The sequence below is a fragment of the Solea senegalensis genome, linkage group LG16 (assembly GCF_019176455.1).
Source record: "Solea senegalensis isolate Sse05_10M linkage group LG16, IFAPA_SoseM_1, whole genome shotgun sequence".
NCBI lineage: Eukaryota > Metazoa > Chordata > Actinopteri > Pleuronectiformes > Soleidae > Solea > Solea senegalensis.
In genome coordinates, this window is record NC_058036.1 from 4,375,233 (window position 1) to 4,401,533 (window position 26,301).

The 26,301-nt window shown below is 40.1% G+C and overlaps 1 protein-coding gene across 2 annotated transcripts in view; it reads left to right on the forward strand.

Annotated features, from left to right (window-relative positions):
• The first annotated feature begins 594 nt into the window (after positions 1-594).
• ltk (leukocyte receptor tyrosine kinase) overlaps positions 595-26,301 on the forward strand; it is a 46,832-nt gene continuing 21,125 nt past the window's right edge. For both annotated transcript variants that reach the window (XM_044047254.1, XM_044047255.1), the window contains exons 1-7: positions 595-859; positions 16,066-16,161; positions 17,627-17,776; positions 18,236-18,464; positions 21,778-21,917; positions 22,511-22,636; positions 25,997-26,146. In XM_044047254.1, the coding sequence (XP_043903189.1) occupies positions 814-859; positions 16,066-16,161; positions 17,627-17,776; positions 18,236-18,464; positions 21,778-21,917; positions 22,511-22,636; positions 25,997-26,146 (937 nt within the window). In that variant the 5' untranslated portion in view covers positions 595-813. The remainder of the gene's footprint in view (positions 860-16,065; positions 16,162-17,626; positions 17,777-18,235; positions 18,465-21,777; positions 21,918-22,510; positions 22,637-25,996; positions 26,147-26,301) is intronic.

The following is a 26,301-nucleotide window of genomic DNA, read 5'->3' on the forward strand; positions in this document are numbered from 1 at the left end:
AAATAAGTGTGTGTGTATATATATATATATATATACATATACATATATGTATATATGTATATCTATATATATACATATATGTATACTTATTTTTAAGATAAAGACTAAACGATACAAATTGTTTCTATATCGTTTTGTCCTTATCTTAAGAAATAAGTGTGTGTATATATATACATGTATACAGTACATATACATATATGCATATATATATGCATATATGTATACTTATTTTTAAGATAAAGACTAAACGATACGAATTGTTTCTATATCGTTTTCTCCTTATCTTATCTAAAACAAGTTCAGTATTAACTATAAGTAACATCGGAGAAATTAAAGGACAGTGTTGAGTAGTTTTTGAATTATTTTTGAGAGATTTGTTTTCTGGATTTAACGACAGGTGGTGTGATGAAAATGTGTTAACTGTACGTTGGAAGAAGTAGAAAAGGACCAACACGACCTTAGTGTGACTGGTGACTAACACAGAGAGAGCAGAGGGAGGAGGAGGAGGAGGAGGAGGAAGGGGAGGAGGAAGGGGAGGAGGAAGAGGAGGAGGTGTCGTCACCGGGAGCTGCCGCTGCATCAGCATCACAGACATGAGTAAGAGTGCGCAACTTGGAGAAAACAACTTGACTGTCCGGAGGAGCGTACGTTTCTCTCTCAGTGGTGTGTGTGTGTGTGTGTTTCATCTCTGTGAGCATCAGCAGCCCGTTTGTCTCCTCATCGTGTCCATGAGGACCTGAAAGAGGTTCCACACACACATACACACACACACACACACGGACACTGTGTGGAGCAGCCGAGGGGAAAAGAGCAATGGATTATATCAGAAACCAACATCTCTCCATCGTCTTTCTGATAGGTAAGACTTTTAAATCAGTTCATGAAACTTTCCTGACTGAATTTTTTCTTTTCCTTTTCCTGTGAACGTTTGATCGACGTGAAATCGTGTCAAAGGAAAAACCCGCCATGTGTCAGGTTGACGTTGCTTGCTTCAGGTGGTTTACGTCCACTTTGTTCAGACGGAATCGGTCCAGGTGTCACGCTGTGATTTATCCTCACTTTATGCTGCAGCTCCGGCAAACACTTGGCAGGAGAAGGGCTCTGCAAATGAAGTGTTCCCTCAAAACACCGAGTGGGTTTCCTGTCACAGGATTACTGTTAGTTTTTCATGTCGCCATATGCAACGAGACGGCAGATGAGTAAAATTCTTTACGTTAATCTCACCGAGAAGTGTGAAAACAACAGTTACCAGCACATGAGGATGAAGATGGAGTTCCAGGACCAGCAGAGGCATTTAAATTGGGACGAGTCGAGCTTTTTCTACTATTATTATTATTATTTTTTAAATTACAGACAAAGGAGGAATGAGTCACTCGGTCTGTCTGTGCCTTTGGACCATGTGTCAGTGGCTCTTACTGCAGTCAGTGCCAGTGACGGCAGAGAAAGAGAGAGGTGGAGTCTGTGCCAAAAACTCACAGGATTACATTAACACACACACACACACACACACACTGTGTCTGAGTCATATCCAGCAGCAGTTTTCACCGTGACGCTCGTATAAAGGGGCTTCTCCCTCCATCTCAGAGAGATTCTCCATACAGTATATCCTGTAACCTGCAGAACAACAAAAACAATGAAGTTTTATCGATAGTAAACTCTTTGTGATATGGGAAGAAACCTTATCCCGATCTCTCGATTATTTTCGACAGAATGTTGAAAAATGTCGATCATTCTCTCTCAAACCTGGAAATGATGACGTTGGCAAATGTCTTTGTTTTTTGCCACAAAACAAAATGATTCAGTTTGAATGATTTCTTTCGTTGCATGGAACAAAGAAACCAGAAAAGATTCACATTTAAGAAGCTGAAAGAAATCTTTTTAAAGCTTTTTATTTGTTAAATGAAGGTTTGTTTTTCAAGTTTGTTAGAAACAAAAATGTAAATGCGATAAAACAAATAACCAGGCTTAAAGTGAAATAACTGTTATTACGTTATTGAAATATATATATATATATATAATTTACAATATTTTGCGTGTTTCACACTTATTTATTCAATAATTATTATCAATGCCACAGCCTTTCTAAGGGAAAACAGACATGGTGATAGCTCGTCTCATGTCACGAAATAAATATAAAATTGATATAATAATATGCAGACTGGCAAAATGTTCAGAGTGAATCCGCAGGGCTGCTTTTCGTTACTGTTTTTTACTGATTCTGATTCCCAAGGTCCAGATTTGATCTGATCAACTCATGCTATTAGCATCTGTCTAACCTGCTGCACTATGACCCCAAAGTTTAATTAATTATTATTATTTATATATTATTGCACTTCTTTTATTAGAATTTAAAAGGACCGCTGGTGTAACTCTTTTGTTGTTGTTTGAATTCAAACTATACAGACTAGAAGTGCAGCGGACAGTTTTCTTCAGAGGGCGATGTAAGTACAAGCTTGGCCTACATTCATGTCCTCTTTTGCTCATCAGAGGGAGACAACAGTGATGTTGTGTTGTTTGTTGACTATGGAAGTGTGTGTGTGTGTGTGTGTGTGTGTGTGTGTGTCTTTGTGGCTCTGCACCACAGATGGTAAAGTAAAAAAAACAAATGTGAGGACTCAGTGTCACGACGCGACACTGCCGTGGATACGGAAAACAAAAATGAACCACGAAATCAAAATACACAAATTGCAAATAAAATATCGACTTAATCCTTTCAAAAATATCGAATTGTATTTGTTTGAAAATACACTACTGCTACAGATCCAGCTGTCGCTCAATGAGGACAAAAACACAAGTAAAAGACAATAAACACAAGAGTAAAAGACGATAAACACAAGAGTAAAAGACGATAAACACACAAGTAACAGACGATAAACACACAAGTAACAGATGATAAACACATAAGTAAAAGACGATAAACACACAAGTAACAGACGATAAACACACAAGTAACAGACGATAAACACACAAGTAACAGATGATAAACACATAAGTAAAAGACGATAAACACATAAGTAAAAGATGATAAACATGTGAGGAAAAGAGGATAAAAACATGTGGATAAGACGATGAACACACGAGTAAAAGATGACAAACACACAAGATAAATGAGTTGTTACATGGAAAAAGAAACCAGTGGTTTACAAAATGAATATGAAGCGTAGAACACAATAACACATGGAAACACATCAATCCTAAAGACGTGTGATTGTTTTTAATGGTCATTATTTTTAAGGTCATTTGTATGGAATCTGTGGAGGCCGTGTTTGTTTGTTTTTTGTCCATTTATTCCATTCTTCAACGCAAGTTATATTTGCCTTTGCTGCAGTGTCAGCTTCTGGCAGCGAGCCAACATAAAACATCTTTAATCTTGCGGTCTCAGGCTCCAAAAAGAGGTCATAAAAACAAAAAAGTAGGGGTTTTCAACACTTGTTCTCTCAGGACTCTGACTCCTATTCCCTGATATTCTTGCTTATTTAGGTTTCTGTAAACGCAGTGTCGTCGCGTCTCTGGAGCAGGATGTGCAGTGCATTCACGTCACTCCTTCTTCCTCGCCTCCTCCAACAGCTCTGGCAAAGTTGCATCTTTTAAAAAAGAGGAGCATAGCCAAAAATACAATATACCAAATCATTATATATTCTCTACCTGTGATATTTTACTTTTAATTTCCTATCCTGATTCTAGTAGCAGTTATGGAACAAAGTACAGGTTCAAACTATACAGACTAGAAGTGCAGCGGACAGTCTGGATTATTGTAATTCTCTGTATGTTGGTTCAGACCAGTCATCGAAACCAGCTGTTTTCACACTGAAGTACAGTAAATGTCATATACTTTAAGACTTTTTGCTTAAGTAATATTATAAAAAAGTGACTTCAACCTCTACCAAAGTCATTTTCTGGTACTTTTACTCAAGTGTCACCTTTTAAGGTACTTTACATCAGACTGCTGTCTCGTCTAAAGAAAGATGTGTGTTTTTTTTGACGGTTGATTGAACAGTACTGAGTGTGAAGCATCGCTAACACTGTCCTCTGTGTGTGTGTGTGTGTGTGTGTAGCTTTAATGAGCCCTCTTTAAAGTAATCATCTGTGTTTATTTTACACATGTTTCCGTGGATCTGTTTGTTTGGATGCGTCTCATCCGCACAAATGGCCGACAGACAGAACTCGCACCAAACATGCAATCGTATATTTTCAAACTCAATAATCGTTTAATTTCAATAGTAAGACTGCACAATTTGTTGTTTTTCTTAATCAACATCACAGTTGTCTAATATATACAGCGCTTTACAAATGTATCAAAGCCACAGTGGCCCTAAATAAACATCATTGGTAATTATCAAAATCATTTTTGTTATGTTTCCGTCATGGTTAAAAAGCTCTTTAACAGGAATGATGATTTTAATGTTTTGGCACATTATTATTTCTTGTTTAAGACGTCAAATTATAGTTATTTAAAGATTTTTAAATATTTCAAAAATATTTACAGTATGTTTTCTACATTTTTTATGATATGTGGTCTAATAACTTTGTTAAGCACTGTTTTAAAATATGTAATGTATACACAAGTATTATTAATATACTATTGTAAGTAAATTCAGTTATAGTAGTATTATATATTATTATTTATTTATTATATGGGCGACGGCGGCTTCTTTCAACTCAAAGGCTGTGGGTTCAATTCCTAACTCCGCTCGTCAACATGCTGACGTGTCCTTGGGCAAAACAGTTTGCTCCTGGCGGCTGCGTGTGAATGGTTATGAAAGATGAGTGAATGAGTATGAATGGGTGAATGGCAGCTTTGAGTGGTGATCAAGGCTAGAATAAATACCGACCCTTTACTATTTACAATGCTTCATCTTGTAAATCTGCAACTGATCGAAAAGTAAACACTCAACTGGAGCTTGTCTTCAGTGGTTAATCTGGAAATAACACAATCGCAATTAAAACATGGCCTGAGAGGAGATTCACGTGTTAGATTGTGATTGTTGAGGGAATATGATCATCCATTTTTTACCAACGGTACAAACTTGAACACCCTTCCCTGCAAAACGTCTTATCTTGTCACTGGTCGTCGTTCTTTCCAGGATTCCTGTGGCAGGCTCTCGGAGGAGGTTCTCATGTGGTGGGACTGTGACTCTTTCTCCTTTATTTGTGTTTATTGCTTAGTTTCCACCTACAACAGTCTCAAACACAGAGAGCGATGAGGCAGAGCGTTTCCCTCCGTGTCCCTGACTGTTGTAAAGTTGCTGGATGTGTCCGGAGTGTTGTTGTCAGCTGGCTAACAGACACACCAGCAGCTTCCTGTGTAACTCTCTGTGAGCGGACCCGATGGACCACTAGACTCGGCGCCATTGGGGACTCGGTTCAACTGGGGTGTTCTCCCCCTCGCCTGAGAATTAATGAAGGAGAAGACAAGACAACAATGAACAAGAAGACACGATCTATTGGTTAAATTCAAAAAATTGGTGGAGTATTAAGCCCCGCTCACCAAGCAGTAAAAACATTTCGACAACAGAATAAGTAGTCGCCAAGGATAGTCATCCGAGCCTCAATCTGGCAACCCTCGAACCGGCTGACACCCCAATGCCCCCATTTTAACTACTATACTTTATTAATCTATTAATTCTATTTGTCAAGTTGTCTAGAGTGTCTATTATTGCGCTAATCACGGAAGGAAGACAAACATCAATATTTCACGTGAAAGTTATGGGGTGCTGCATCTTTCCTCATGACTTATTATTCATTCATTCATCATCTATGACCTTTTATATTATATCATTATTTTTCACACAAAAAAACCCATGTATCTATCTGCGATAGTTGTTTTGTTTTGTTCAGTAAAAACATTAAAAACAGTAAGAAAGAAAAAAACATGCATAATTGTTCACAGAGTTTTGTCTATACTCAATTAAGTGACACAAACAGAATGAGTAATTAATGTTTGGCATCTGATGAAGACAACGAGCTCTAGATAATCTGAGTAAATGGGCTTAACTGGATTACTGTCAGTGGTTGGTCTCTTGGATAATGTGAAGCATCATCACTTCAATTTATCAGCACATTTGTGCAAGTTAACCATTGAAAACTTCAATTTCAGATAATAAAGAATGATATAAGAGCTTATTTAATGGGTTATTTTGACGGGAAAATAAGCAGCTGCTCTGCCTGAACGTTCCAAATCTGCATGTTTTGACAGTTTGATCATTTCTAAAGTGTTGCTTTGTATTAATGGGTTGGACCGAACCTGCCACTCTGAGTCACCTTATGCTGCATTTAGACATTTACAAGGTGCATGAAGACGTGGAGACCGGTCCAACAGATGTACAAGCAGCTGTTTTCTTCAGTAATTACAACTTTGACAGAGTGATAATTGTTCATGCCTGCGAGTGAGGGGGGGGGGGTTTGCGTGTGAGAGAAAGAGAGAAGACAGAAATATTTGTTATGACTGAGAAGCGAGTGTTTAGAGCGAAATGTCAAACAAGCTTATGTCCTCTCTCATTTCTCATTGATATAAAGTCATTGGGAGCGAGAGCTCGTTAGTGGAGTGAGGACTCTCTGAGCCACATCACAGCAAAGCACCAGGAGCAGGATGGATTCTTCTTCATCTTCTCCTCTCATCTCATTTCTGCCTCCTGTGATGTTTGATTGGAGCTGTTTCATATGACTGACGTTCTTCAGAGAAGACGTGTTTCACATAAACCACTGGTGACACCAGTAAGTCCTCCATGGGAGCTTTTTTTTGACGTCACAGTTGGTTTCAGGTCGATGTGTTGCGGGTCATAAACAAGTTCATCTGTATTTGGATCTGCTTTTCTTTTCATCGTGTCTTGCTTTTGTGTCATCCACACTGAAATGACTTCCTTTTGTTGCATTGTACAGCGCTTAACAGAACTCTCGTGTGGTGAGAAATAACTTGGTCGTGACAAGGATGAAAACAGGCTTTTGTCAAAGGGACAAAACAATTAGTGTCGCGTGGATGGATTTATGAAAAGATGACACAGTCATCCCACGGTGTACAGATGAGAACAGATGAGAAGAATCTGTATCTGAATCTGTTCAATCAGTCAGAAATCTGGTTGTATCACGCCCCGTCTATTCCTCATTGTAATCTTAAGATTTAAAACTAATGGCACATCACTCAAAGTTGTGATCTCAGTGGAGGAAGGTCAGCTCGCCATCCCATTCAGACCGAGACAGAGTCGGATTTGGCTGGAGATGAGAGGAGATGTTTAGTCCCTTCAGACTTCACCTCCTTAACGCGTTATCTCGACATTGTATCTTGTCAGTTTGTGGAAAAATGTCCGCAGTGGTGCTGGCTGGGGTGTTATGTCTGTAATCAGATTTATTTTAATTATTGGCTCTCTCCCGTTTCTCAGGGTTCTCCGGTTTCCTCCCACAGTCTAAAAACAGGTGTCAGTGTGAGAGTGGACGGTTGTTTGTCTCTATGTGTCCCCCCGTGATGGCCTGGCGACCTGTCCAGGGTGTGACCCTACCGTTCACTCTACTCTATGTCAGTTGGAATTGGCACCAGCGAACCTTCATATGGGGGATAAAGTGGTAGAAGATGGATGGATGGATGGATGGATACCAGAAAGTAGAGAAATAGAGCTTTGTGCCCATATACTTGTCATTACGGTAGCTCTCGGGACTTCCGCAGAACGACCGTCCAATCCCAGACAAGATTCAGCTTCTCAGTACCATCATTTCTAAATAACTGCCAGATATTGAAAGTGAAAGTTATCTTGGAAAAAGGAACAGAAATTGAATTTTTTTTTTTTGTCAATTCTACAGCAATAAAATCAAAATAAATCCAGACGGCCTCATGATCACCATGATGACAATAAGAGGCTCAAAGGCTCCAATTAACCGAAAAACCCCATGGTTTTGGACTGTGGTAGGAAAACTGGAGAGCTCGGAGAAACCCACATGGACATGAACCAGCAACTGTCTTGCTGTGAAGCTAAAGTTCTAATTCATGCGATACCAGGTCAAAACCAATGAGATTGCCCAGTCAAAACCATCCAGGACAAGAGAAAGCACTCAGAGAGCACAAACGTCCACCAGGGCCACTCAGATCCCCTCTAATCAATCTGATTAAATCTAATTATGCAATTTGACTAAAATCCGTTATTTACTTCTTACTTACTTACTAGAAATATGCCTCCATGTTCCCAGCTAACAATTTTTTGGTTCCCCAGAACATTCCCTGAAGGTTCCTCCCGAGGTTCTCGTGTGGTGGATGGATTATATTGGTTTTGTCAAACAGACTCAGTGACTTGCGTAAAAGCTTACAATTTAACAGTTGTATTTAAAATTGGCTTTAACGTGCACATAGGCGTCTGTTTGCAGCGGTAATGTTTTGGTTGTGTTTTCTGCGAAATTGAAATCCACCATGATAATGCAGTGAAAGCTTTTTCACTGGCACCGTCACTCCAAGCTCTCGGTCGGTGAAAGTGTCATAGAAAAATCTATTGTGGGGGGGTTTTCTGAATGTCAGAGTGTGTTTTTGTTAAAAGAGAAGCCGAATACTGCTGGGATATCACAGCTAACTCAAGACAAGCTGCAACCAATTAAATCATAAATTGAGTTATAGGACTTAATTCTTTTGGAAATACCAAAGACCTGATTCACTGCACATGAATGGGACATTGAATCAGAGAGGATGCTGAGGCCTGTATTTCGACATGGGACATGCAGAAAAAAAAAAGGTCTAATACTGTGAAGGCTTTTATCAGAAACAGAATTAACCTCTTGGCCTCAGACACGCGGAGAATCAGAGTTGACAGACTCCATAAATATGATTCTTTTTTGAGAGACAAAATGTGAAATAATGGGATGATAAAGTCTATTTTAATCAGAGCTATTTCAGTGATACTTATTGGCTTTATAAGGGGTGTGCTCTACTAATATAATGCTTTTTTAAAGAGATAAATAAGAAATTGTGTCAGTTACAAAATAAAAAACTCGTACACTGAACATGTGCGTTTACATTTTCTTTGATAATCCTCCGCTTGCGGGACTGTATGTTGTAGAAACGGCATCTGTTGTAATTGACAGCCTCGGGCCGGGGCGACACTGGATCCACGAGCGGCACGCCTGCGTCGCGGAACATCTTGCATTTCATTTAGTCACACATATTTAACGGTTAGCGCGGTCACTCTGCGGGCAGCATTTCTTGTCGGGAAATCTTCTTGTGCCACATATTTTTTAGTCAAATATGTCACAAACACAACACGCCCTGTGACCATTTCAGAGTAAAAGTATTTATAACCCTTTTTTTCAACAAACAAACAACATTTTATTGTGAAATATGTGCACGACCAGTAGATGCACAACTTCTCAAAGAAGTCCTGGCATTGAACACCGAGCGTATCGCAGACGGCACGTTGGCACAAGCGCACTTTGCGTTACCGTAATTACGCGGTGGTTTGTGCTATCGGAGAAATTCATATCAAGTTGCATGTCATTTTATTATGGTAATTTTACTCATGCTGTTGCAGGAAGCCGGGGAATCAGCGTCTTTATTACCAGAAAGGGAAAAAAATGGGGAAAAACTTTTAAATTTTTTTTTTTATTTTGAATATATTTTATACTGTTTAAAGTGAGTGAGTTGCCATCACTTACTGTATGTGGGTACTGTCACCTGCAGGGTTAGTGAATGGTGGGAGAGGTTAGACGGTGTAAGAGTGTTTGTTTGGATTTGTTTTGTGTGCATGCTGATGCTGGATCCTGTGTGGCACAGAGCGTGGAAGTCGGAACCCGACTCACAATCCATTCATCATCACTGGACAGCAAATCTGACTGGTCTCTGAAAATTCTCTCCCATTTGTCTCAAAGTGCCTGAGTTGTTGTATCATAGTTCTTATATTCTTTTTTATTCCCTCCCCTTAGGCTTCAGTTGTGACAATTAAGCTGATTGTATATGACACAATAATAATAATAATAATAATGATGACGATAACACATTTGATTACAATAGTGCGTTATCTAATCCACATTCTTAGTATTATGTTGGAATTAAATTAAAGTCAAAATGAGAAAATATAGTTGGAAAATTCACTCTAACTTATTATCCCCGGAGAATGTGTATTATATCACCAAAGTATTTCATAACTACACCATTTATTTCAAATTGTATCCCTCAATTTTTCAGTCATTTAATTATTCATTCATTTATCTGGGTGCGTGTCTGTTGGTGCGCGTTTAAAAATATGTGATATTTGAATTTATTTGACTCCGTGGTATCATTTTTAAAACAGTTTCTGGTTGATGAGGGGAGAGGTAAAGGCGAGACACACCCTTAAATACCAGGTGGGCGCCCCAAAAGTGAACGTGGGGGACAAAAAAAAAATCACAAAGGTTCCACGACAACTTCCTGTAAACTCCCGTGTCAAATAATTCGCCGTATATTACAAATTCGCTGCAGTAACTGACCCTGTTACCTTTGCGAAGGACCGCGACTTTTACTTGTTTGTAAATCCGCGTAGAAAGTGTGCATTTGCAAGCGTCACCGCTGAGGCGCCATTGTGGTGATGAGTCATGAGTTTCAATCAGGACAACGAGCGGCAGGTGTGACGGTTGGGCCACGCCCACTCAGCAGCAGGAACAGACGGAGGACAAACAGGCAAATAACAACAAGGGAAAGAAGACAATACTAAGAGGATTCTTAACAATATTAGTCGGCCTGGGGTTTCACAGTAATGCTGGTAAGTGACGTTTCCAAATTAGAGTGCATCTGGAGTTTAAAAGAGGAGGTTTTTTGGGGAGGCGAGGGCAGTGTTTGCTGCTTTTGGACAGGGCCTCTGAGCGCAGATCACACAAATGTGTTTTCCGCGGCGTTTGATGAGCAGATGATGATAAAATGTGAAATGTAAGAACAGTGTGTTTAAAGTCAAGACTTTCGCTTTGGCTACGTTTTTGCTCTGGGAGGAGGAGGAGGAGGAGGAGGAGGGGTGTAAAAAACATGGATTGAAATCATTAAACTAATGTTTTTGTGGCAGGAACTCCCTCGCTGGATCGTTTCTGACTATTATGTCAAACACCACGATAAATGAGCTGCTCTGGGATTGTGTCCGACCAGGATTTATAAATCTGTTCTTTTCTTCGTCCAGGATTTTCTTTTGAGTTATAATTTCCATATACCGTCTTCTATTCTATTAGAGTATTAGGACATTGCATTCAGAATTACTCGCATCATTTCATAAAGAATGAAGCCCTTTCTTGCTTGATATCACTTTATAGACAGAATGAATGTGAATTTATAGCTATTTTACATTGAATACATACTTCTTGTGAAGATATATATAAAGACTGGGACAATATAATTTGATTATATACTTTGCCGATGTGATTTATGTTGCGATTTGATGGCGTCAATAACAAAAAGTGATTTTCTTTTCCCCTTTGAACCAAATAGGAGTGATTAATTTCTTGATTCAATAACCCACAAGTCATAATTCCAAAAGTCAGTCTAAATTGAATATCTAAATTGAATTGCACATTTGTACAATAGAATGTTGTTTTCTTTACAGTTAACTACTACACATTTTATGGCTTGTACTGGCCCTTTAAGTGCATTCCAACAAGTACAAAGGACTGGTATAATCTGTCAAATATTAGCCTCATGATTGAAATCAAGTGATTTTTAGGGCAGAAAAACAGGCTGCCAATCCATCACAGGGCCACATAGAGACAAACAAACTCTGTGTCCAATTTGCCTAATCCCCAAATCTGCATGTTTTTGGACTGTGGGTTCTCACACACGCTTTTATTTTTTTTTGCCTACTCAGCTCAAAACGGGACAAACTATGAGCCCTCAAATTAACATGCTTCAAATGAAGCTGAACAATGTCTTTTTGAGTAAATTTGGCAACTGTTTTTGTTCATCAGGCTAGCAGAAATGTAATGACCAAAACAATATTTGGCTGGAGTCAATGCCAGAACAGCACTGTGTGAGAGACGAGGCTCGTCCTGACACAGTGCAAACATACGGAGACAAACGACTATTTATACTCACAGTTGGGGGCAATTTACAGTAGAGTCAGCAAGTAATTGAGACTCACTCTGCTTGTTTATGGACTGTGGGACACTGTGGGACACTGGGACATGCAAACTCTACCCTCATGATGTGGGATACCAGTGCTAATCACAATATTACAGAAACCTTGATGATCACATTATAAATAGTGTATATATACACAATAATATATAAGGGTAAACCAAAACTATAAGATATCTGTGGCTTTTGTGTGTTGATTTTGTGTTTTATAATGTTCTCTTCTATAACCATGTTTCCACTGTGAGACAAAAGGCTGCATATGGGCTGTGTACAGTGTTCCCTTCCTACAGTTTTATGGCAGTGGTTTGGCAGAAGCATGTTGCGCCGATGGTAAATTCATCTCCTACTTTAATTCTCCAGTCCAGTTGTGGAGTTTTCAACTTTCTACTGTGCAATGTTTTGATTTGCGTCATTAGCGAAGTGATCGACAATCATTTTTAGCCCCTGCTGTGTTTGAAAGACGGATTTCACTAGAGGAAAAAAAACAAACAAAAGATAAACCTCTCTTGTGGCGTACAACACCTTTTTACACAGGTACAGGTTTGTTACAGACTGTAGGTCAGTTCAGTTGACGTCATGTTGGAAAAAGGGATGCAACGTGGGAGATGCAGCTTTACTCTCAAGTCATGAAGACTTTAGTTAGTTGACAGAGCTTCGAGCCGAATTGTTGGCGTTGCAGACTTCCACAGTGCAGTTACGGTTTACTAGGTGCTAATTCTGCAAAAGCCAGCTGCATTTTTCACCATGTTAAAATGTTTCCAGAAGTAATTTGTAATGCTGAGGGTTTTTTTGTTTTTTTGCTTTAATACCTAAGCCTCAAAATATCCGTTTGCTTATTTTAACCATACTGTTAGTGATTTTGCCCATTTTTCCAGAGTAACTTTCAATCTCTGGCAGTTATTTCCACTTTACTGCATGTTAAAATAGTGTATGATCCATTTAAAATGAAGGAAAACAAAGTTTTATTCAGGAAAAAACACTGTAGTGGTACATGAACACTAGCTTTTGTGTGTTTTTAATTTGAAATTCTAACAATATAACACATATTTCAAATATTTATTAAGACTCTGATTTGCCGGCTTTTTGCAACAGCACGGGGGAAATTTACTGTAATAACCACATGTTTTGCTTTGACTTGCAACTTCTCAGCTTTTCAGAAACCGCTGGAATTTCTACTATAGCACAGGCTTTCAGTTTTAGTACTACAGCATTTTTTTTTCTTTTACATGTAAACATGACACACTCTCTGTGAGGCCTGTCAGGTAAAGAAGAAGAATTACATGACCTCGTCACCAGGAGACAAGATCCTTTTGTGGCTGCTGTGTTTTAGGGTTATTTGACCTGACAAGCTGACAGGTTTTATACAGTTCTCCAGACGGCTCTGTAAACAGGCCCAGATTACATTTCCCTGTGCTGTGAACTAAATTGTCTGAGAGGGAGACGGAAAAAAAGAAAAGACAGGTGGATGATGATGAGGAGAGGAGACTTTTTTTCTTTTCAGACACGTTCAGATCGAATTAACTTGATCCCTGAGTGATCCAATCACATACAGACAGCCCTAAGTACAGGTGGTGGTTGCTGGTCGGTCTTTGAAACAGGGGAAGCTCATTTCAGGCTCAGTTATTCTGAGGGTGCGTTCACCTTCTAAAGCCCTTCTTAATCTGGCCCTAGTTCAATTCGCTCGGAAAATCAAGAAGCGAACTCTGGTCCGCCTAAAGACGTAGGTCTCGTTTGGCTTCAAGTGAACCAAATACAGGAAGCGCACTACAACGCAGGGCATTGTGGGTAAACGCAACCAAAACATACGCACATAAAATTTTGAATCCTATCATTTCATGTTGTTGCTGCGTGAGTAGTCCTTTAATCCACTCCATACAGACTACTGCTTTGCTGCTAATGAAGCAGATCATCCATTCTTTGTTCATTCCCCCCGTTTTCATCACTTCTCCTCCGTCTTTTCTCTGACTTTTTGCCCAGTAACGCAGAAAAACAAGAAAAGAAGCAGAAGGCAAGGCAAGGAAATATGAATCTAAGGGGAATTCCAGACAAAAAACATTATGGTATTTTATCTTCATAATAATCTGTTAATGTTTTCCCCGTTTGGATGAAATCCCTCACTTGTACTATTAAGTTTTCTCAGTCTCTGTGTACAAGAATCTATCCATAGCTGCGTCTATTCCATAATTACTAGCAATGCTGCCATTCAACGACATGACCCCCTCACCCTCCCGCCATAATCATCACTAACTGCTTTTAATAAAACTCCCCGTTGAGTAATTCAATTTTTCCAGCTTGACCTCTTTGACCTTGCCTTCAGGCATCAGAGAACAACCACGTCCCTGGTCTGAGGCCATTACAGAGGTTAAGTTGCGATGACCCCGCTGAGCTATCATCAACTCTCTCATTGTCTCGTTGGTGTGTTGAATGTCATGTCATGTGTGAAGTCCCCTCCTCCCCTCTCTGTACGAGTCTGTCCTCCATGTGCACACGGACTCCTTCCAAAACAAGACAAAATAAGTTGTTTTTTTGTGCGATGTTTTTAGTGTTTGTCCTATTTCTGGACTGACTGTTTATTTTCAGTAACTCTGGCACAAAAGCCACAAGTCAACACTTTTTGTAGCGAGTGCCGGATACAGATCTGTCCAACCACGTCTCACGGCGTTGAAGTCTGGGACCATTAATGACGACTCTTTCTAAAGATTCTATACAAGTTTATTATAGTTAACGAAAGAACGAAAACTAATATTGAAAAAAACATTTGCGTTAACTGAAACTGAACTCACTGAAACGAAGATTTAAGTGAAAATGTGCTTTTGTTTACAGGCTCTGCAAGTTAAACGGAACATTTTGTTATGTAGTTCATTGGGTTGAGTTGGTTCATCTACGTGAATCAAACTCGTCTTTTATTTATTTATTTTTATTGTACTGTTATTTGATTAAGAGATGGTTGTTCATTTTTAAAATGGCATCTCTTGTTGGGTTTTCCATATGACAAAAAACTAACGCTAAAATGAATAAGAACTAAACCAAAACCAAGTGTCTACAAAAATAATTTTTTTTTTAATTTTATAGAATGAAAAATCTACTGTTAGAACTATATTACTATTAAAACTATATCACAGTATTCCACCATGATAACGCAATAATATTTGTGACTATTTCACAGTCGTATGAAATGGACTGGGGTGGAAATGGCAGGTTTGGGACCTCTGACCTACAAGATACTGTTGTGCTCACACCAAAAATATTCCTCCTGTTATTGCCGTTATCACTGATTTAATGATCAGTTGTCGTTTCTCTTTAAGAGAGTACATAATACTGGTGTCAAGTGTAAATCAATTCCCCCCCTCTGAGACATCTCTGTGAATCTGTCCGCCTCTCTCTGCTGCTGAAACCTCTACAAGCGACTTACACGGTGGATTTCCTGTAAATATTGAAGACGCATAAATGTTTCTCAGAGAATGAACCCTGATCTCTTTAATAACTCACTGACTCTTCCTCTTGTGCCATTATGAGGTTCTTTGTGAGATGTACCGTATCCCTCAGGGTTTATTAAAATTACCTTTTTGCAGTTCTCCCGAGGCGATGGTTAACCCAGATCAACTCGAGAGTTAGGTCGGCCTGTTTCCTTCAAAATAAAGTTCACACAGCATCTGTGCTGCCCATGAGTCGCACTGCGGCGAACGCTTGCCAATGAGGCAACCTACATTTTCATCAACTCTTATCAAGTCTCTCTCTCGAGGTTCTACAGTGGTGCTTTGAACAAAAGCTAAATTTGATCGTGCTGAAAATGAAAATACTCTTAATTGATGGTGACAATGTGGTTCAGATCAAGATGTCAAATAACCTGTAGAATTACTTCAATAGTGCCTCATCGCCAGAATAATACATAAACTATTCCAGTTACAGATTAAAACTTTTGTGAATTGGACATAAACTCCATTGTAGGTCAAATAAGTATTGTGTAAACACCCTCTCTGTCTGTCTGTCTGTCTGTCCGTCCTCAGTCAGCAGTACCTGTCATGCCCTTTTGGACAGATTTCAGGACGAGAACTCCGATGATGGATTTCCTCATCACATGGACCCAGAGGACGACAGCCAAAGTAAGGACTGTGTTCCTCCTGACACACAAATATTGTCCGTGTCATTAGTAGCATCACTTGTCGTCATTCAGTCAAGTTCAGATTTTAATGACGTGCATAGTGTATGGAATTAGACTTGCCATTATTTTTGAAACACTTTTTAAAGAAGCAAGCAAAACGACAAAAATGAACTGCAAAATCAAAGTACACAAATTGCAAATAAAATATCGATTTAAAATATAGTATTTTGTTTTGAAAATCCACTTTTTGTTTGCACCGATCAGGAATTTTGACCCTTTTGCTGTCACTGTTCGTCTTGAACTCCAACAAAATAGTTAGTATCTAAAATTGTGAGTATCTGATGTTTTATAATCGCACAAACATTAGATACTTAGAATTATTTTGTCGGATATCAACGGGAAAGGACAGCGGCTCCCAGCCTGTGACTACTTGCGGTCCATTGAGCTGTCGCTCCGAAACCGAGTAGCCAATCAGCAGGCAGCTTTCATGGTCGGAATCGCCAACAAAAAACCATGACGCAAAGAACAAGGAGTAGTCACGGCCTTGGAGTCGAAGTATTTAACGTTTGTCAGATTCTAAACGTTAGTTAGGAGTTGTAGACGGAAGAGAGTCGGCAAACAAGTCGGATCACAAACAAAAATCCCGATCACTGCAAACCAAAAGTGTATTTTCAAACAAATACAACACAATATTTTTGAATGATTGTATTTTTGATTGTGCGTTTAATTTTGGTTTTGCTCAATTCATAAAGTTTTGTTTGCTTCCTAAAGAGTGTTGTTTGAAAAATATTGACACACATCTAATTCCCTAGTAGTGCACATATAATCGTGTCATTAATAATTTTTGTTCCTATCTAGTGGATTTCTTTCCAAGACTCCTCCTTCTTTCATCCTGTAGCTTGTCGCTTTTGGATGAAAGCGTCTGCAAAATGCTTAAATGTTAAAGATCTGCGGGGGAACAGAAAACTGCTTGTTGTCTGAATTGAGGTTTGACACACTGACCTAAAGAAAGACGAAACAAAAGAAAAGCCAAACAGAAAAATAGAGACCGTAGAAATAAAAATGATTCTGTGTCTATTTCTGTCCTTTTATCCCCAGAGGGATTCCTATGGCTGTTTAGCATATTAGCTGCAGTGGCCGTGTCCTCTCATCCTCACATGACGTCTCCTTGGACACTTTTCAGTTTAAATTTAGTGGAAATGTAGACTTTGAGTCTTTATGAGTCTGTGATTTTCTGGAAAACTTTCAAAAACATAATTTTACTTTGATTCGTTACAGTACACAGCTGTAAATGGGAACATCCCATGATTGTTCTTTTTTGAGTAGCCTAGTGTATGTACTTGTTTTGACGAAGGATGTCGAGGTCATTAACTGTATTTCTGGTGATAAACTTAAGTTTAGAAGACAAACGAGTATCTCAGCTGTCAATCTAACAGCAAACACTGTTAACCCCTCCCCATGGACAGGTACCTCCTGTGATTTTGAGTCTCCGTGCCTCTGGACTTTATCGAATCACAGCGACCAAAGTGACTGGACACTGGCGTCGCCACAGCAACCACAAAGGGCACAGGTTGGGATGACGCCCGCGACTGACCACTCTGAGAAAAGTGCTGATGGTAAGAGCATCTGCAGACGACGGAAGAGCTCCAGTCTGTGCCGCGATTTCACCACATCACTTAAAACGCACAGTATTTCACATTTCTTCACTTGGGAAAACATGTTTGGTTTTGCCTTAATAATGAACGTTATTTATTTGTTTTTGACCATATCATGCTCTCAATCCAATGATGTCACAGTGAGTTGCCACTTGCGTGAGTTATTAGTTGAACGCTAACACAGAGTATGAAAAGGGAGGCTGCAGTCGTGTATGTGTAATATGAGACATATCTATTTTTAACATTTCAGCACGTCAACCTTTTCTAGTTCACCCCTGAATTAAAGTGACCAACCTCTAAATGCCCAGAGTATCTGCTCTTCAATGCGTTATTGGTGGCACATTTTTGAATGTGGCACATTTAAGAGGCTGCTATAAAATTCTAATTGCATTAAATGTCGTCTTTGTTTTATTACCCCAGGGCACTTCCTCCTCCTAAGCGCGTCCGCTGCTGCCGAGGCCTCTGGGAAATGCGAGTACCGCCTCACCAGCCCGGTCCTGCCAGGGAGCAACAAGCACTGCACGCTGAAAGTGGCCCTGTTTGAGTCCGATCCAGCTGTGGGAAACCTAACGCTCCTGATCAAACCGCTTCTGTCGGACTCGGATGTTCACGCTGTGGCCCTCAGCCACCGGAGCCAAGATGCCCACAGGTCGGCACACACACACACACACACACACACACACACACACACACACACACTCTGGTTTCCATGACTTCAGAGGACATTGCATTGACTTGCATTCATTTCCTGGAGACTTACTCTAACCTTAACTGTAATTACTACTGGACTATCCCTGACCCTTTACCTTAACGACATGTCTTCACCTTAAAATGTAGTCATTTACGTTATGGGCACCTGATTTCTGTCCCAATAACGTGACTGTGTAAACAGATTTAGGTCCACACAACATAAGGAACACCAGACACACACACCAGACCTGATTGATGTCCGTTTAATAAGTGCTCTTCAATTGTGGTGCAGCCTGTGTAACAACTGGGGGGTGGGCGGGACATTAGAGATTCTCCAGTGCAAGGACACTGTAGCTAATACGTTTTATTTGTTGGGCACAAAAGTTGAATAAAGGAAGAAAAAAAATAAGAATTCTTCAATTCTACAGTTTTGCTTTTTTGAGTATGAGGACAGTGGGGCGCTCTTGTATTGTCTGGAGAGCAGGGGCTGGTCGTTTGCTATTGATTAAATGTAGACGTACGGCCAGCTGCAGTGCAGCTAAAAGCATTCATGTCTGTGGAGATGAATTTATATATAATTGGTCAGGACAGAAGGGAGATAGCGGGGCATATGCATTAGGTTTGGCTGTTTGCTTCTGTGCAGCAGTAAAGGACAGCAGTTCCGTTATGAGGGTCAGCCATTCGTCCACATAGACCCGTAGAACATTTTGCCACGATTCACCTGCACTGATTGTCTGCTGAATCCAATAATTCCCCTTCAGGTGCAGCCACCGTCACATATTCATGGTTGCACTTTGACGTTTAATGTGAAGAAACGCAGCACGGCGCACGTCAAGCCGGTGCGCGACCTTTGATGTCGACAGTGGCCATCATCAAAGAGTCTCGGTTTCAAAAGGCAGATGCGGTCACCATGTTAACGCCGCAAATGAAGGACGTTCAAAGGTTAAACTAGGGAGCCAACAAGCGTCCGTCTGTTCTTCACCTTGGACGCTGCTGCAGCAACACGTCGACCAACTCTGGAGCTGATCAGATTAGTGGTGGTGGAAAGATCAAAGGAAAGCGGCAGATGGACAGACAGACAGACGGACGGCCATTGATTTTTCTCCAAGTTAAATTTAAATTTGAAACAAAAATGGATCACGTTTAGCAGCAGAGCTGTTGTACGCGGTTCAAAGAGAGAGACAGAAATGAATGCTTAGAACACGGAGCATTCCGGCTACTTTTTTCCATAACTATGACAAAACATACAGTATATATACAGAGGCTATAAGAATGTGCTATATAGTGTGTCTTATATCCTTTTTGTCATTTTTATCAACTCTATTAAAATCGGATTGTATTTGTGAAATTTGGAAATTCGTCACTGTTCGAAGGCTTATAGAAATAAAATTTAAAAAAAATGTCTATTTTTGTTCATTTCAGCACAATTCTTGCTACTTCATGTCACTACCAAAAATAAGGAGACAAACCTTTTTGTAAACCCTGATCATGTGACCTATACACCCCCCCCCCAACAGGATGACCATATAAGGAGTTGTGTATAATTCCCACTGCAATTTACCAAGGGTGCACTCTGTACCACGTGAGCAATACTGAGTACTACGTGATCTGTGCTGCGTAAGCACCGAGGCTCTGGCTGATTGACTAAGTGCATTAATTGCATTTGGGACAAAAGGAAACTTGTATCTGTTGCACTTTGCCCGAGGAAGCCTGTAGCTCTGACCTGATGGGAGAAGGTTGGAGGTACAGGTCATTGCTGGCTCCAAATTTGGACAATTGGACATTTGGTAATTCTTGAGGTGAATTTTTTTTGTGACTTACAGACACTAAAATCGACTTCACCTTTCTCACTAGCTGTGACTGTGTAGGAAGTTGTTCCTCGTGCAATACTTTGTGTTCTGTCTCTGCCAAATTTTCCCCTGAGGGACAATAAGGTTCTTCTGATGTGCCAGAACCAGAGGTGATAAGTGTTTTAAAAAAAGTGTGTGTGTGTGTGTGTGGGGCTGTGTGTGTGTGGGGCTGTGTGTGGCCTTTTTAGGAACCCTATCGTAACAAATGATGATAGTGGTTATAAAAAAAAAAAGGACCAGAGAAAACCCGCAGTTAGACAAAACACAGCAAACTACCTCCTGTGGATGGAGTAAAGCAGAAAAACAGAATAATGCAGCTTCACAGAGTGCTGCCATTTCATTCATATAATCAAGTTCAAATCAAATGTACAATAATTCTGCCAGGTGTGAAAGAAGTCAATGTCCCGACATTTTTTTAAGACCCACATTCAAATGATTGTAATGTATGTGTTTTGTAAACAAAATGTCCTGTTTATTTGATTTTATTATATTTTGCATGTCATTTGCATGTCAAGTTTTATTTTATTAGTGATGAAGTTAAAAAAGGTCTCACAAGATGATTAAATCATGGATTAAATCTGTAGGTTTTCCTGTGCAATCACTTTAGTTCTTGGAAGACGATGCCCCTTTTCTTATTATGTTCCATTAGATTTAAAGATGGCTTGATAGTTTTAATCTAATATAAATAAAAACTTGGATAACCAGGATTGTTTTCATACCTTTCCGAACAGAGAACTTTATACTCCAATTTGTTATAAATCTGAAAAAGATATTCAATATAGTTTGTTTCATGAAAAATATCATATATACTGTATATATAATACTGTTAATGACATGTTCAACTTCAGGTTAAGAGAACTGACATGCATCATAATGTTTTTGTTTTTGGATTTGCTAACAACATAACCTAATGTTTCTAACCTTGTTAGCTGACTTATTGACAGCAGGTGACTGTTGTTGATTAGAGAGCACACACATGTGACCGCTCAGGCTTCTACAACACGACGACTGCAGCGCAGTATTTACCAGAGGTGGAAAAGAGAACTGAAATATTCTACTCAAGTAAAAGTACCACTATTTTCATACACAACACCAATTCACCGGTCCTCATCGTTCACCTGTCCTTATTGTTCACTGCCAAATGTTCCAGTGCGTGAATCTTTTCCAGTTGGCTTGAATACATTTTTTAATTCAGGCCAACATCTTTTTTTTTTACTCAGTAACATAGTTATTAAAACGTAGTGAAGTACAGTACTTCCAAAAAACATACTTAAGTCAAAGTAAAATTATACATTTTTAACAGAAAGACTTACTAAATTATACTAATGCTTTCCAACTCTGGTATTTACTATGTTTCAAAGCCTGTGTGGGTGCATGCATTTTCTTTACTCACACAGTATTCTGTGTTTGGTCGACACACAGGGCTGAGTGGGAAGTGTTGGAGATCGTGATTGGCAAAGTGGTGGAGCCCTTCGAGTTGAGCCTGGTCTACTCCTCCTGTTTGTGGGGAAGTGAAGTCACTGTGGCTCTGGACTCTCTGGAGCTCATAGACTGTGAATCAGGTGAGTGGATCACGCGTGACTGACAGATGTCTCTTTAAATGAACGTCTTTAATCGGAATTATGTTAAATACGAGTTCCCGACGTGCAAAATGCACATGAACGCCTCCATGACGTCTTTATTTTCAGTGGTAAATTGGGAATTGGGAGGGCGCCTTTCTGACACTCAAAGTCACCTTACATACAAACATACAAACATAAAATGAAATACAATAATAATAAAAGACAATACCCTCTGACTCTCATTGTTCACCCTCTGCATATGTCATTGTTGGGTGCTGTGCCAATCTCAGCTGACATAGGGCGTAAGGCGGGGTACACTCAGTTACACATCGTCTTCCACAGACTGAAGAGAACATCTTTGTCTCTCACAGATCTGCACAAATATCGCACAGTAATCATTTTAATGATAATGATGACTGGCTGTCGGTACATAGTATCAAATCTGTGAGATATGTTGTTTTACATTTTCATTAGAGGTTGTAAAGGCAAGAAACTCTTTGTTGATTTGTATTACACGTTGTCGAGAGCACTACAAGATGTCGAGAGCAGTTTGTTGCAGTCTGTCTAACTGTTGTGTGGTTGCTGGGATACAGAGCACCAGGATGCAATTTGTGGGGAGTATTTCCACTGCGTTCACTCTGAAGTCTGCATCGATCCGAGCCAAGTGTGTAACTTCCACACCGACTGTCCGTACGGAGAGGATGAAGGCTTCATCTGTGGTGAGATTTATTTTGTCTGGATATAGTCTGTGAACGTTGACATCACTCTGATTAAAATCATGGTCCTGAATGTTAAAAAACACGGCTTTTAAAATCCCTGCTCTGCATTGTTTTTAGAGGTTTCCTTGCTCCAACAGACACAGGCACTTTGAATCATACCATTTAAATCTAAAATATCCCAGTAGTTTAAGCACAAAGGAAAACTACTGAGCCCCTCTGGTGACATAGGTGAAAAAATTATTAATGTGTGGCCACGCGTTACTACGAGATGCTCATTCGTTGCTTCACCTGCTCGCAAACATGGACACATTTGAATACAATTTGTTTTATTTGAATCTTGGAAGGGATTCCAGTCACTTGCGGTAAGGTATGGAGTTATTATTCATAAGAGACACGTCAAGCCAGCCGTCACGCGTGGCCACGACATAAGTAACTCATTCCCAGGCCTTAGTAACGCGTGGCCACGCATTAATTTCACCACATCGAGAATAAGAAACCAGTTTGAGTCTCGGCAAAGTCTTCGAGCTCAGGATCATCATGCGGGGATGGAGTAATCTTTTGTGACGCTAAACGGACACACACTGATGTTTCCTACATGTTCATGTCATGTTTGGTTGAATAGATGTTTTAGTTAAGTTGAAATGTGGTAGGTCTAGGGGCGGGACCTCATTCTCAGAATGTAAACAGTGTCCGCCATCTTTGCTAACAGTTACGCTAACAGGGCGAAGAAAGAAAAGAATGAAGATATTTCTCAACTCGGGGGAAACAGAGGTTGGGAAGCACAATTTTTCAAAAATACCACCCCTATTCTAGCAATACAAAGCTAAATGCTAATCGATGAAGTATTCCTTTAACCCCCTTTTTTTTTTTATGAACTCCTTGCAAATACGATGATTCCAGTGTAGCGGTGGTTAATGAGCGAGGAGCAAATACAGATGTGCACAACTATGTTTTTCCTTTTCCCCCCAAAAGATACATTTGTATGATACTTCTATTTTGTTATATGAAATTCCACTGTAGTCATAGGCACCCAACCTTAGTTTGACATTACATAAGTACATTTTATTTATATAGCACCTTTCACAGAGTGCATCACAGGATGATACAATTAGAAATAACAAAAAAACAGGCGTGATAGGAGGCTTTTTGTGAGTTCCAGTTAAAAGCCTCGCAGCAGAGTTCTGGACGACCTGAATGCGGTCAAGTGCCTTCTTATTTAAACAGGTAAAATAACTGTGACAATAGTCCAGACGTGTGGATTTAAAAGTGTGTATAATCCTCTCCAGTTCAACCTTGGACACAAAGGGTTTAAATGGAGAGATCTTACGGAGACTGTCGTCTGCCAGGCTTTTACTCTGATCTCATTAACAGCAGCTGTATTGGCGTTCTTGTGTATCAGGTGTTTCACCTCCTCGTAACTTCCCATATAAATAATACACAGCTCGCGCCTTCTCCCAGTCGTGCATCAGTAAATCTGCGCTCGACCTCAGGGTCTACTTCAAAAAGCTGTGAATGTGCACTTTACTAGGATTAGTTACACCTGTTTCACCGCTACGCCGCGCCCTTCTCATCCCGGGTTTGGCATTCGTGCAAATGGACTGAGCCAGGATGAACTCCGGAGCAAAGGTTAAGTTACTAAAGGTTACTTTTTGTGCAACAGCCCCCATGGAGAACGCCTAACAAAACCAAGGCTGAGTGCAAGTACAGCATTTCCTGTCACCCTCTACTGCCTTTATTAAACCAAGAGACTCGCGGAACAACACATGAATATGAGATAAGAGTGAAGAATTTCATTTCCTGGCATGGACATTCTTTCAGCTTCTCCCTTCTTCATCTGCCTTCATCTTGTCCTCCCCCTTGTGTCCCCCACTCACAACCACAGCCGTGATCCTTCTCCGGTCGTTTCCTGCAGCTCCATCTTCAACAGCCACTCTGTTCCAATCATCAAAAAATACTCAAACATGTGATTGAAAGAAAGAAATTGTTAATTGAAATACAGTGGATTCATATGGCATATATAGCTCTATAAATAGTATGAATTTGACATTTTTACACACCTAAACTTAAGCCATAAAAAGACCAGAGAATTTCTTTTGCGCATTGTTCCAGAATAACTTCCAATATCTGGCAATTATTTACAATTTAGTGCATGTTAAAATACTGTTTTTAACCATTTTAAACACTCAATCAACAGATTTTGTGTGTTAAATTTAAATTTTGAACAGTATAAAACCTAATTTATTAGTGGATATTTCATTCAGTCAAAATCTGGCCAAAAAATGGAGACTATGCACATGTGTTCTTCCAACTCTCTCCCCTCTTGTGACAAAGATGCTGATTCTCCGGCTTCCTGAAACCGCACAAGTGAAATTACCGTAATAACCACACCTTGGCTTTGGCGCGCAGCATCTCAGCTTTCAGAGATGGCGTCACTACGGTAATGCAAACGTCAGCAATACGCTCGGTGTTAAAGGGTTAAGTCTTTGTGGCCTTGTGCACCAGGTAGATAGACTGAGGGTGCTTTTAGACCAGGAGTGAATCAAGGACGGCATTTTAACATGGGTGAATAGGACAAGACAACTTAGTCACAAGATAAGAATAAACATAGAAAGATAATATTATGTATAAATTGTTATTTGAATTGCTCGCTCTAAATGGAAGCGCGTTGCGAGAACATTGCAAGGTCATGACATCAAGACTGAACAAAAATGAAATGGCCTTAAGCTAGTCCATCAATCCGTCTTCTACCACCTTATCCTCCACACAAGGGTCGCGGCAGGAGGTGGAGCCGATCCCAGGTGACAGTCCATCGTGGGGGACAACACGCGGAGATGAACAGCCGTTCGTTGTCACACTCACACCCACAGTACTGTCAGAAACCCCTGCACCACCACCTGGCCCCCATTTTCATTTCATTTTCAACAAATAGCAGAGGCTGCAATTAAATTCTTCTGTTTTCACTGTTCTTTCTATCCAAATTAAAAACTGCGACTCAAAGTTCTCATCCTCGCAATAGAAGATGGAGCGGCGACATGTGGTCACGCTCCATTACACTTAAGCTGATCTTCATCTTCATTTAACAATCGCAATTAGTTATTTCCTCCAAATCGAAAGCAGGAGGTCGTTGGACAACTCTTTAAACTGAAACCAATGCCACGTGCTATAAAACACCAAAGAGGAGGCAGAGGAGAAGAAGTAATGGACAATTAAACCCAGGAGAAAGCCGTGATGCAACAGCACAGACGCCAGTGGCCGTAAAACATCACCAACGATAACCCAAGTTTCACAAAGAAGTCTCACAGGGGAGACGTTAACGTTTTCATGTCTGTGTTGTGTTAAAAAAATCTGCTCTCTCCGCAGGTGCTCTTCCATCTGGCTCACATTGTTCGTTTGAACAAGACACATGTGGCTGGTCTGTGTCCAAGCAGCGCTCGGCCTGGAGGAGGGTCGCTGGAGAAGAGCTTCTGGAGAGAGGAGACATGCGGGGCACCACCCTGCAGAGCACACCAGGTCAGCTGTGTGTGTGAGACACAACATCTCATTCTTCATTCTCTTCATTCTGTACTGCTTTATTATTACTAGCCCTCATGTGGATCTCCTACCTTTTTAAGGGCGAGTTATTTGTTTTTTTTGTCCTGGACAGCTTGAGCCACAGATCTCAGTTC